Below are 12,660 nucleotides of genomic sequence, written 5' to 3'. Positions count from 1 at the left end.
TATTACGCCCAATGTTCACTTGAAAAGGTGGGCAAAAACATTCCAGGAATTATAGCTGCAGCCATGTTACCAGTCATAACACATAAAATCCCTATGAGATAACGTCAACACATAAAGTATCCACAGCTCTTTAAAGCCCATTCATGTGTATGTTGTGTATTCTTTAGCTGTGGGCTCGAATTAACGCCAATCTGAATGTCCCTAATCAGACTGCCCTCTTTACTGAGACTCTGCTCTCTCTGAGGCCCATATATCCATGTTCCCCTCTAAATAGGTCAGAACTAAATTTAACAGCTCCAGCTTCCTACCCACACGGGACTCTCTCTGTCACAGCTTTAATGTCACTTTCCAATTCCACACAACACTTCCTAGGGCTCATAACGATACCTTGGAACATTCAATTTGAAGGTAAACAATTAATTTGAAGAAAAACGAATAAAAACATTCACATTGCAAACTAATTTCCTCATGCATTACAACTCCAGAGACTACAAACATATTCTCAGTATAGCCTAAAGATGATTAAGATATCAAATCTCCTCAGGCACATCTGTGGATCGATTCAAAGCGGTTGAGTCATAATACTATAGTAGCAGTCTCAGAACCCATAAGGCAACCTTGCGCTAGGTAGCTCGCTCGCTCAAATTATTCTGTATGAATGTCATCACAAGAGACAATCCAGGGTGGACTTACCTCAAATTCAAACTTGGAGCTCCCGAAATTGGTCCTCTGTTTCTGCCAGAAGTTGTCTGGTTTGATGATGAGGGCGACGTGGATGCAGGAAGGGAAGGACTCTTGCAGGATCTTCAGCAGAGGTTTGATGCTGTCCCACTTAGAGCCTCGCATGTCAACGATGACCGTGAAGCCATGTCTGCTCACCTCCTCACTGAGACAAACCAAGACAACAACCACAAGCAGCCATGAAATTCACAAATCACCAGTAAAATATTTTGTTTACTTCCATGACAAAAAACTTTTGTTAATATTCAAATGAAAATGAAATGGGTGGTGAAAATCTCTTTCACCAGATGCCTCAGAAGAAAAAAACGTTGAAATGTTCAATGATTCCGCTTACCAAAAGTGTCCCGTTGCAAAAGTACCATAAAAGGATATCCCCAGTGTTTAAGGCTTAAAGTGAGTGTCTCACAGCGCAGGAGGCCCTGTGCTCTGAACTAAATCACTATGACTTCACTCTCGGAAAAGACCAGTCCAGCCATCTCCCCGGGAGAAACAATAAGAAAACAGTGGGAGAGAACTAGTGAACCGGAGAGAGAGCCAAATACAAAGTGAGAGAGATATAAAGTGAGAGCGAGAGTTTGTTTGTGTGTATAAAAGAGAGAGTGTAAAACCTCCCTCCCGCTGAGTGGACAGCACAGACAGTCTCGCCGAGGTAACGCTCCACTAGCAACTCCGCTAGCCAACCGCCCACGCCATCCACGTCGTAGTCCAGACCGACGCCCCTTCCCTCTGGATGCCGCCCGCACCAGATCCCCTACACTGTTTTCCTATCCACTAGACAGCCTCTAGGCTAGTATCCAATAACACTGAAAACAGACAGAGAAGAGGAGAAGCTTGCCTGCAGCTAAACAGCAGAGAGAGAGAGAGCGAAAAGGAGATGGCCTGAGAATATCTATCTGCAGTTAGTTATTAGTAAGTGACCCACTCCGCTGTGCTCTCCTCTGCTCTGCTCTGCCTGCCTGGCGTCATCAGCCCCTACAGAGAGAGGCCCAGGGGGAGTCTAACCTACATACAGCCCTGGACTGCACTGCACTACACTATAAACAAGCACATGCGCACCCACACACACACGCATAAAGACAGACACACGCAAATGCATACAGACACACACAGACACACACACACTGTATACTGAGTAAACTATGTCAACAGTCAGTGGTAACGGTACTGCACCAGGCTGAGGGCTGGAGTATAATACTCCCTCTAATGCTGCACAGGAAGGTGGCTGCTTAAAAGGATGAATCAATTTCAAATAAAGCAGAGAGAGAAATCACGGTTGGGGAGGAATTGAATTTGAAAACACACAGCGATACACAGGTGGTAGTCTGGGGAGGGTTTCCTCGTTCATGCTGGACTCCAATAGAATGTGACACAGAGGAGAGTCAACAAGCTGGTTTTCATTATCCAACTTTCAGAGTTAATACTGTGTGTGTGTATGTCTATGTGTGTGTCTAGGTGTGTGTCTATGTGTGTGTCTATGTGTGTGTGTGTGTGTGTGTGTGTGTGTGTGTGTGTGTGTGTGTGTGTGTGTGTGTGTGTGTGTGTGTGTGTGTGTGTGTGTGTGTGTGTGTGTGTAGTGCAGGGAAAGGAGGCCGGGCTGGGTTCAACAGTGTGTTCAGTTATCATGTATGTATAAGAAACAGTACCTGGGGATACCAGCGAGGTAGGCTATGAGTCTGCGGAGGTCCTCTGTTCGTATTCTGTCATGGTTACTCCTGGCTGGGAAGGTAAGGACGGGACCCCCACGTCTATCTCGGCCACCTCGGGGACACAGGAACCAGGACCATGAGAAACACACAACGGACAACCAAGAAACAGGGATTTACAAATCCTGCTAGTTGTCCTCACCTTTTACAGTATAATGGACTCTTAGCGTAATACTGGCAACTAAAGAATGCATGACTATTTTACAATAATAGGAGTACTTTGAGGTGAAATCCCTCATCATATTTATAGCTGTTTACAGCATACTTTATAGCTTTTAGTTAGTGGCACAGCAAGTCATGTCAGCAGTAAGTCACAGCAAGTCAGGGTCATGGCACGGTTCACACAGACAGCTCCACTCACAGCTTAGCTGAAGCTACATCTCCCTGCAGAGGAAGCCTTGCCTGCCTGATGCTTCCCTGTTTTGTGTTCCCACCATAATGTGCTGCCTATTCCCAGTGCTCTGTAGTAAATGTAGAGCTGCAGTGAATCATGTGAGGTTGTTTGTGTGTGTGTGTGTGTGTGTGTGTGTGTGTGTGTGTGTGTGTGTGTGTGTGTGTGTGTGTTCCCATGACATTCTACAGACCATATAGAATGGTAAACACCATGGATCCGAGACATCGTGTTTCTCACCTGATATGAAGGCAACCTTTTCTTTAAGGATGGGCAGAACGTCTATGGCCTTCATCTCCTCATTTCGATGAAACCCTGAAATAAACAGGGAAATGCAGTCAGTCAGAACAGTGAATCAGACCATCAAGGTTCAGTTTTGGATTGAAGTTGACTTGATAACATGATGTCAGTCAATCAGTCATGTTCTCATCACCACTAATACACAACTTGCTTTGGGTTAGGACTGAAAAAGTCCACAGTGTACCAGTCTGTTAAAAATCAGTCTCTGAAGTTGACCCAAATCCAGCAGCAGAACCCTGACATGAGATTAAACCAGCCATCTTGTTGTCATTGCAACCCTATAACAGGTTGAACTCTTGAGAAGGCCTAATATGAATTCAGGATGGTGACAACCACTAATAACAACAAAAATAGACCATAGAAGTTATGACCATTATCAAAGCAGTGACTAGATCGATAACATCATATCTATAGCTCTGGTCTTAACTCGTGCCCTCACCTACTCACCAGATGGCTTACACTCAAAATAGAGATCAACCCACACGTGTACGTACGATCACACACACACCTTTACATTGTGTCATAGCATCATAGCACAGCCTGTACATTTTTTATTTTTTTATTTAACCTTTATTTAACTAGGCAAGTCAGTTAAGAACAAATTCAAATTTACAATGACGGCCTCGGAAAAGTGGGTTAACTGCCTTGTTCAGAGGCAAAACAACAGTTTTTTTTCACTTTGTCAGCTCTGGGATTCAATCTTGCAACCTTTCGGTTACAGGCCCAACGCTCTAACCACTAGGCTACCTGCCGCCCCAAATAAGACAGAGTAAATCCTGTAGACATACAGTGTAGTAGTAAACTCAGCAAAAAACGTTCTCTCACTGTCAACTGCGTTTATTTTCAGCAACCTTAACATGTGTAAATATTTGTATGAACATAAGATTCAACAACAGAGACATAAACTGAACAAGTTACACAGACATGTGACTAACAGAAATGGAAAAATGTGTTCCTGAACAAAGGGAAGGTCAAAATCAAAGAAACTGTCAGTATCTGGTGTGGCCACCAGCTGCATTAAGTACTGCAGTGCATCTCCTCATGGACTGCACCAGATTTGCCAGTTCGGGCTGTGAGATGTTACCCTCACTCTTCCACCAAGGCACCTGCAAGTTCCCGGACATTTCTGGGGGGAATGGCCCAAGCCCTCACCCTCCGATCCAACAGGTTCCAGACGTGTTCAATGGGATTGAGATCCGGGCTCTTCGCTGGCCATGGCAGAACACTGACATTCCTGTTTTGCAGGAAATCACGCACAGAACGAGCAGTATGGCTGGTGGCATTGTCATGCTGGAGGGTCATGTCAGGATGAGCCTGCAGGAAGAGTACAACATGAGGGAGGAGGATGTCTTCCCTGTAACGTACAGCATTTGAGATTGCCTGCAATGACAACAAGCTCAGTCCGATGATGATGTGACACACCGCCCCAGACCATGACGGACCCTCCACCTCCAAATTGATCCCGCTCCAGAGTGCAGGCCTCGGTATAACGCTCATTCTTTCGATGATAAACGCAAATCCGACCATCACCCCCGGTGAGACAAACCGCGACTCGTCAGGAAAGAGCACTTTTTGCCAATCCTGCCTGGTCCAGCGACGGTGGGTTTTTGCCCATAGGCAACATTGTTGCCGGTGATGTCTGGTGAGGACCTGCCTTACAACAGGCCTACAAGCCCTCAGTCCAGCCTCTCTCAACCTATTGCGGACAGTCTGAGCACTGATGGAGTGATTGTGCGTTCCTGGTGTAACTCGGGCAGTTGTTGTTGCCATCCTATCCCTGTCCCGCAGGTGTGATGTTCGGATGTACCGATCCTGTGCAGGTGTTGTTACACGTGGTCTGCCACTGCGAGGCCGATCAGCTGTCCGTCCTGTCTTCCTGTAGCGCTGTCTTAGGCACAGTACGGACATTGCAATGTGTTGCCCTTGCCACATCTGCAGTCCTCATGCCTCCTTGCAGCATGCCTAAGGCACGTTCACGCAGATGAGCAGGGACCCTGGGCATCTTTCTTTTGGTGTTTTTCAGTCAGTAGAAAGGACTCTTTAGTGTCCTACGTTTTCATAACTGTGACCTTAATTGCTTACCGTCTGTAAGCTGTTAGTGTCTTAACGACCGTTCCACAGGTGCATGTTCATTAATTGTTTATGGTTCATTGAACAAGCATGGGAAACTGTGTTTAAACCCTTCACAATGAAGATCTGTGACGTTATTTAGATTTTTACGAATTATCTTTGAAAGACAAGGTCCTGAAAAGGGGACGTTTCTTTTTTTGCTGTGTTTAGTAAGTTCACGTCTACTGCACTGACTAGAGCTGCAGCTTAATGTGTTAGACCTGGTAGAGCAGCAGCTTACTGTGTTCAGACCTGGTAGAGCAGCAGCTTACTGTGTTCAGACCTGGTAGAGCAGCAGCTTACTGTGTTCAGACCTGGTAGAGCAGCAGATTACTGTGTTAGACCTGGTAGAGCAGTAGCTTACTGTGTTAGACCTGGTAGAGCAGCAGCTTACTGTGTTAGACCTGGTAGAGCAGCAGCTTACTGTGTTATACCTGGTAGAGCAGCAGCTTACTGTGTTAGACCTGGTAGAGCAGCAGCTTACTGTGTTAGACCTGGTAGAGCAGCAGCTTACTGTGTTAGACCTGGTAGAGCAGCAGCTTACTGTGTTAGACCTGGTAGAGCAGCAGCTTACTGTGTTATACCTGGTAGAGCAGCAGCTTACTTTGTTAGACCTGGTAGAGCAGTAGCTTACTTTGTTAGACCTGGTAGAGCAGCAGCTTACTGTGTTATACCTGGTAGAGCAGCAGCTTACTGTGTTAGACCTGGTAGAGCAGCAGCTTACTGTGTTATACCTGGTAGAGCAGCAGCTTACTGTGTTATACCTGGTAGACCTGCAGCTTACTGTGTTAGACCTGGTAGAGCAGCAGCTTACTTTGTTAGACCTGGTAGAGCAGCAGCTTACTTTGTTAGACCTGGTAGAGCAGCAGCTTACTGTGTTAGACCTGGTAGAGCAGCAGCTTACTGTGTTAGACCTGGTAGAGCAGCAGCTTACTGTGTTAGACCTGGTAGAGCAGCAGCTTACTTTGTTAGACCTGGTAGAGCAGCAGCTTACTGTGTTAGACCTGGTAGAGCAGCAGCTTACTGTGTTAGACCAGGTAGAGCAGCAGCTTACTGTGTTAGACCTGGTAGAGCAGCAGCTTACTGTGTTAGACCTGGTAGAGCAGCAGCTTACTTTGTTAGACCTGGTAGAGCAGCAGCTTACTGTGTCAGACCTGGTAGAGCTGCAGCTTACTGTGTTATACCTGGTAGAGCAGCAGCTTACTGTGTTATACCTGGTAGAGCAGCAGCTTACTGTGTTATACCTGGTAGAGCAGCAGCTTACTGTGTTATACCTGGTAGAGCAGCAGCTTACTGTGTTATACCTGGTAGAGCAGCAGCTTACTGTGTTATACCTGGTAGAGCAGCAGCTTACTGTGTTATACCTGGTAGAGCAGCAGCTTACTGTGTTATACCTGGTAGAGCAGCAGCTTACTGTGTTATACCTGGTAGAGCAGCAGCTTACTGTGTTATACCTGGTAGAGCAGCAGCTTACTTTGTTAGACCTGGTAGAGCAGCAGCTTACTGTGTTAGACCTGGTAGAGCAGCAGCTTACTGTGTTATACCTGGTAGAGCAGCAGCTTACTGTGTTATACCTGGTAGAGCAGCAGCTTACTGTGTTATACCTGGTAGAGCAGCAGCTTACTATGTTAGACCTGGTAGAGCAGCAGCTTACTGTGTTATACCTGGTAGAGCAGCAGCTTACTGTGTTAGACCTGGTAGAGCAGCAGCTTACTGTGTTATACCTGGTAGAGCAGCAGCTTACTGTGTTAGACCTGGTAGAGCAGCAGCTTACTGTGTTAGACCTGGTAGACCTGCAGCTTACTGTGTTAGACCTGGTAGAGCAGCAGCTTACTGTGTTATACCTGGTAGAGCAGCAGCTTACTTTGTTATACCTGGTAGAGCAGCAGCTTACTGTGTTAGATCTGGTAGACCTGCAGCTTACTTTGTTAGACCTGGTAGAGCAGCAGCTTACTTTGTTAGACCTGGTAGAGCAGCAGCTTACTGTGTTAGACCTGGTAGACCTGCAGCTTACTTTGTTAGACCTGGTAGAGCAGCAGCTTACTGTGTTAGACCTGGTAGAGCAGCAGCTTACTGTGTTAGACCTGGTAGAGCAGCAGCTTACTGTGTTAGACCTGGTAGAGCAGCAGCTCACTTAACTACTAAACTGGAGAGAGGAAACAGAGAGGGAGAGAGGGAGAGAAAGAGAGAGAGAGAGAGAGAGAGAGAGAGAGAGAGAGAGAGAGAAAGAGAGAGAGAAAGAGAGAGAGAAAGAGAGAGAGAGAGAGAGTGAGAGAGAAAGAGCGAGTGGTAGAGAGAGGGAAAATGAGAGAGAGAGAGAGAGAGAGGGAGGGAGCGAGAGAGAGGTCTATTTCAAATAAAGCAGAGAGTGAAATCACGGTTGGGGAGGAGTTGATTTTGAAAACACACAGCGATACACAGGTGGTAGTCTGGGGAGGGCTGCCTCGTTCATGCTGGACTCCAATAGAATGTGACACGGAGGAGAGTCAACAAGCTGATTTTCATTATCCAACTTTCAGAGTTAATGCTGTGTGTGTGTGTGTGTGTGTGTGTGTGTGTGTGTGTGTGTGTGTGTGTGTGTGTGTGTGTGTGTGTGTGTGTGTGTGTGTGTGTGTGTGTATTGTGCAGGGAAAGGAAGCTCCAAGGCCTATGCTCTTACTCTGAATATTTTATGGACATGCTAATAGGCAGTAGCTAGGTTTTATCTCCTGAAAAGCTGCAACATTATATACTGTATTTCCCACTCACTGTTCCACCCCATGTGGAGAGATGGTTTGTGTCCCAAATGGCACCCTATTCTACATGGGGTCTGGTCAAAAGTACTGCAATAAATAGGAGATAGGGTGCCATTTTGGATGCATTCATGGTCATATTACCATATCAAACCACTCCTCGTAGTCTCAAACTGCAGTCCCCTGCCCCCAACCCACTTTGTCACAGCTCAATGGATTAGTTGTTGTTGCAATTATCCAAAATTGATTATTAATTTTACTGTAACATAAAATCCGACTTTCACAAGGCATTGCATGATATGATTAATAGCATCCTATCAAAAAAGATGGCCGACTCAATAAGTGTGAATGCCGATTAAAAGTACTAGTTCATTCTGAGATGAGGTTAAAACAGTTGCCAGATACGGACAGAAAAGTGTATGAAATAAAGGTTGTCAATCCCTCTGTCTTGATAATGCATGAATAATCACTCAGTGTGCTGTCGTTTACCCTTTGAAATCAACTGCATAGAAACGTCTTCATACAATTTTGGCCTACTACTGTGCCTCGTGGGGGGAAAATGTACCTGTTTAAACGGGAATGGTTAATGCCAGGTGAGGCCAAGGGAAGGTCCTTTTAGGATGCCGCTCTCATCATTCTGTAAGATCTGTTCTTGAGGTAACATGTAGTACTGAGTACTGCAGTTTATACTCAGATGCGTTCGTTTCTGGGCGTTTTGCCCCGTGTTTGAGGCGTGTTTGCCTTTGAGGGCTAATGAGTCGATTTAATCTATTGCTATTGGCCAAATTCGTTATGTTTAATGAAGTTATGTGTTTTCCCCTAACCAGTGTTACCATTTTCCTCATCTGTCTGTTGTATATTTTGTCAATATCACACTGGATCCAGTCCTCTCTGTCACCTCCACTGTAGGCTTAGGCTACGCTCTTAGAAAAAAAGGTGCTATCTAGAACCAAAAAGGGTTCTGAAGAACCCTTTTGCAAACCTTGTTTTTAAGAGTAGACAACCAATGACACCTGATCTACTAACTGTTGTAACTGTTGCTGCTCCACACCAACTAGATAGGATGGAAGACGCAGCAGTCTAACACAGGCCTACTGTAAGTACCAGAAAGTATCCAGAGTAATCAGAATTTTCTTAGATAATATCATAAATAGACTACCTGGAAATATCATAAATAGACTACCAGGAAAGTAGGCTTGTAGCTTTCACCATCGGTAAAATAAAGTGTTACCGATGACTCTACCAGTTTGTTGCTGCTGATAAAAATATGATTTCATTCGGAGAGAGGCTAAAAACCTTTGTCACAGACGATCTGCGTAGATTAGACCAAGGTAATAGGACAACGATGATACCAGTAGCCTTTCAGTCTGTTTGAATATCCGATGCCAATCAAATCCAGCGGGGAGGTCTGTGTGAGTCGTGCTCTGGGAGAGCAGAGGCCAACCGATACAACATGGCTACTTTGATATTGATTCTATCCCACATCTGACCCAGTCAGCACTAGTCAAGCCTGACTGGACATCATAACACAGTATGTAATAAAAGGAGATTGCAGAGCAGGGCTGGGCCCTAAAGAGGATCATCTATTGCTTCAGGTAACCAGCTGGGACAGAGACCATTCGAGAGGGACAGGGAAGGTAAAATGCTTCTATAATCGTTGTATTGTATTAGTGTGTCTGTGTGTACCCTCATCCAAAGAGCAGACACCATAGGTGGGTGAACTTCAGGGCTGTGTGTGTGTGTGTGTGTGTGTGTGTGTGTGTGTGTGTGTGTGTGTGTGTGTGTGTGTGTGTGTGTGTGTGTGTGTGTGTGTGTGCGTGCACATGCATGTCTGCATGTCTGTGTGTATCTGTGTGCAGGTGTGTACTCACCCCCATGTCTCATTCCAGTCAAGTTCAGAATACGAGCAGCGTACTGCTCTGATCAAACTATAGCTGTTAAAGCTGTCTCCCTCCCTCCCTCCCCCCTCCTTATCGTCCAACTCCCTTTCATGATCTGACACACGCATGTCAGCCCAGTCTAAACATTCCTGCAGCAGCATGTGAGAGTGTAGACCTGTGTGTGTGTGTGGTACAGTAACACAGGGCATGGGCCCCACTGGAAACACAACTCCTCTGTTTCCTGTCAAATGTGCCCACATTCCTCCCCCCTCTTTCTCTCTCTCTCTCCCCCCACCTCTCTCTTTATCTCTCTCTGGTGTATTTATTGTAACAGCCTGATAATGGCCCACATCCAACACTGATCTCCACTGCACTTCTAGAGGCACCGAGAAGGGTCAACACCACACACACACACACACACACACACACACACACACACACACACACTGCTAAAATTATAGATCAGAGTCAGCAGGGAGAGGTAGAGTTCCACTATGTTTGTCTCAGACAATGCTCCACCTAGAAGACAGGCCAGACACACGTTGTTTAGTGGTTGTTGTGTGTTTCTCATGCTGGTTCCTGTGTTATCCAGGTGGCCAGAGGTAACCGTGAATATGAACAGAGGCCCTCCGCAGACTCATAGCCTACCTCACTGGCATCCCCAGGTACACACACACACACACACACCTCACACAGTGCTCTGCACGCAGTGTGGTGCAATAAGTCACTTCTGAACCAGAACATGTAGAATCATCAAATTAGCCCAAGCAATTGAAGCATATGAGCTCATATAGGATTTTCACTGCTAGGCCTACATGTTCAGCCTGCTTTACATGAGTACAAACACCAATATCCCAGCGCCTTTACTGCAATATCCCTCCATACAGTAATTGGTGAACAATCATTATAACCCAGGCAGCACCACGCAGCCTTCATTTACAAGTCTGCCAAGCATGAAATGAAGGTTGTCAATCACTCATCCTTGATAATGCATTAATAATGAAGGCAATCCATTCTACTCACTCAGTGTGCTGTCGTGTGCCCTTTGAAAACAAACAGCATAGAAACGGCTTTCTACAATATAGTCCTACTACTGTAGTGCCTCGCTGGAGAGAAGAGAAGGAAACACTGCTTGTGCTATCAAATCAAACTTTATTTGTCACGTGCGCCAAATACAACATTGTTAGACCTTACCGTGAAATGCTTACTTACAAGCCCTTAACCAACAGTGCAGTTCAAAAAAGAGTTAAGAAAATATTTACCAAATAAACTAAAGTTAAAAATAATAAAAAGTAACAATAAAATAACAATAACGAGGCTATATACAGGGGGTACTGAGTCAGTGTGCGGGGGTACAGGTTAGTTGAGGTAATTTGTACATGTAGGTAGGGGTGAAGTGACTATTCATAGATAATAAACAGCGAGTAGCAGCAGTGTATAAAACAAATGGAGGGGGGTCAATGTAAATAGTCCGGTGTCCTTTTGATTAATTGTTCAGCAGTCTTGTGGCTTGGGGAAGAAGCTGTTAAGGAGCCTCTTGGACCTAGACTTGCCGCTCCGGTACCGCTTGCCCTGAGGTAGTAGAGAAAACAGTCTATGACTTGAGTGACTGGAGTCGCTGATAATTTTTTGGGCTTTCCTCTGACACCGCCTAGTATATACAGTGGAAAGAAAAAGTATGTGAACCCTTTGGCATTACCTGAATTTCTGCATAAATTGGCCATAAAATTTGATCTCATCTTCATCTAAGTCACAACAATATACAGTACAAACACAGTCTGTTTAATCTAATAACACACAAACAATTATACATTTTCATCTCTTTATTGAACACACTGTGTAAACATTCACAGTGCAGGGTGGGAAAAGTATGTGAACCCTTGGATTTAATAACTGGTTGACCCTCCTTTGGCAGCAATAACCTCAACCAAACATTTTCTGTAGTTGTGGATCAGACCTGCACAACGGTAAGGAGGAAATTTGGACCATTCCTCTTTATAAAACTGTTTAAGTTCAGCAATATTCTTGGGATGTCTGGTGTGAACTGCTCTCTTGAGGTCATGCCACAGCATCTCAATCGGGTTGAGGTCAGGACTCTGACTGGGCCACGCCAGAAGGTGTATTTTCTTATGTTGAAGCCAGTCTATTGTTGATTTACTTCTGTGTTTTGGGTCGTTGTCCTGTTGCATCACCCAACTTCTGTTGAGCTTCAATTGGCCCACAGATAGCCTTACATTTTCCTGCAAAATGTCTTGATAAACCTGGGAATTCATCTTTCAGTCGATGATATCAAGCTGTCCAGGCCCTGAGGCAGCAAATCAGCCCCAAACCATGATGCTCCCTCCACCATACTTTACAGTTGGGATGAAGTTTTGATGTTGAGGTTTTCTCCACACATAGTGTTGTGTGTTCCTTCAGAACAACTCAACTTTAGTTTAATCTGTCCACAGAATATTTTGCCAGTAGCGCTGTGGAACATCCAGGTGCTCTTTTGCAAACTTAAAACGTGCAGCAATGTTTTTTTTGGACAGCAGTGGCTTTTTCCGTGGTGTCCTCCCATGAACACTATTCTTGTTTAGTGTTTAACATATCGTAGACTCATCAACAAAGATGTTAGCATGTTGCAGAGATTTCTGTAAGTCTTTAGCTGACACTAGGATTCTTCTTAACCTCATTGAGCATTCTGTGCTGTGCTCTTGCAGTCATCTTTGCAGTACGGCCACTCCTAGTGAGAGTAGCAACAGTGCTGAACCTTCTCCATTTATAGACAATTTGACTGATGAACATCAAGGCTTTTAGAGATA

The 12,660-nt window shown here is 45.1% G+C and overlaps 1 protein-coding gene across 5 annotated transcripts in view; it reads right to left on the bottom strand.

Moving 5' to 3' along the window:
• Positions 1–12,660, bottom strand: part of LOC110485836 (triple functional domain protein) — a 149,798-nt gene that overhangs the window by 83,079 nt on the left and 54,059 nt on the right. For 4 of the 5 annotated variants that reach the window (XR_002468004.2, XM_021557031.2, XM_021557045.2 and 1 more), the window contains 3 exons: positions 3,076–3,150; positions 2,385–2,499; positions 694–886 (listed from right to left, as the gene is read on the bottom strand). Coding sequence is in view for 4 of the 5 variants with exons in the window: in XM_021557031.2 (XP_021412706.2) it covers positions 694–886; positions 2,385–2,499; positions 3,076–3,150 (383 nt within the window). In the remaining variant the exon portion in view is untranslated. Of the gene's footprint in view, positions 1–693; positions 887–1,075; positions 1,598–2,384; positions 2,500–3,075; positions 3,151–12,660 lie in introns of those variants that run through there. The other variant, XM_021557053.2, reaches the window with a different exon arrangement.

The sequence above is a fragment of the Oncorhynchus mykiss genome, chromosome 2 (genome assembly GCF_013265735.2).
Source record: "Oncorhynchus mykiss isolate Arlee chromosome 2, USDA_OmykA_1.1, whole genome shotgun sequence".
Classification (NCBI taxonomy): Eukaryota; Metazoa; Chordata; class Actinopteri; order Salmoniformes; family Salmonidae; genus Oncorhynchus; species Oncorhynchus mykiss.
This window is presented reverse-complemented; position numbering and strand designations above follow the sequence as displayed.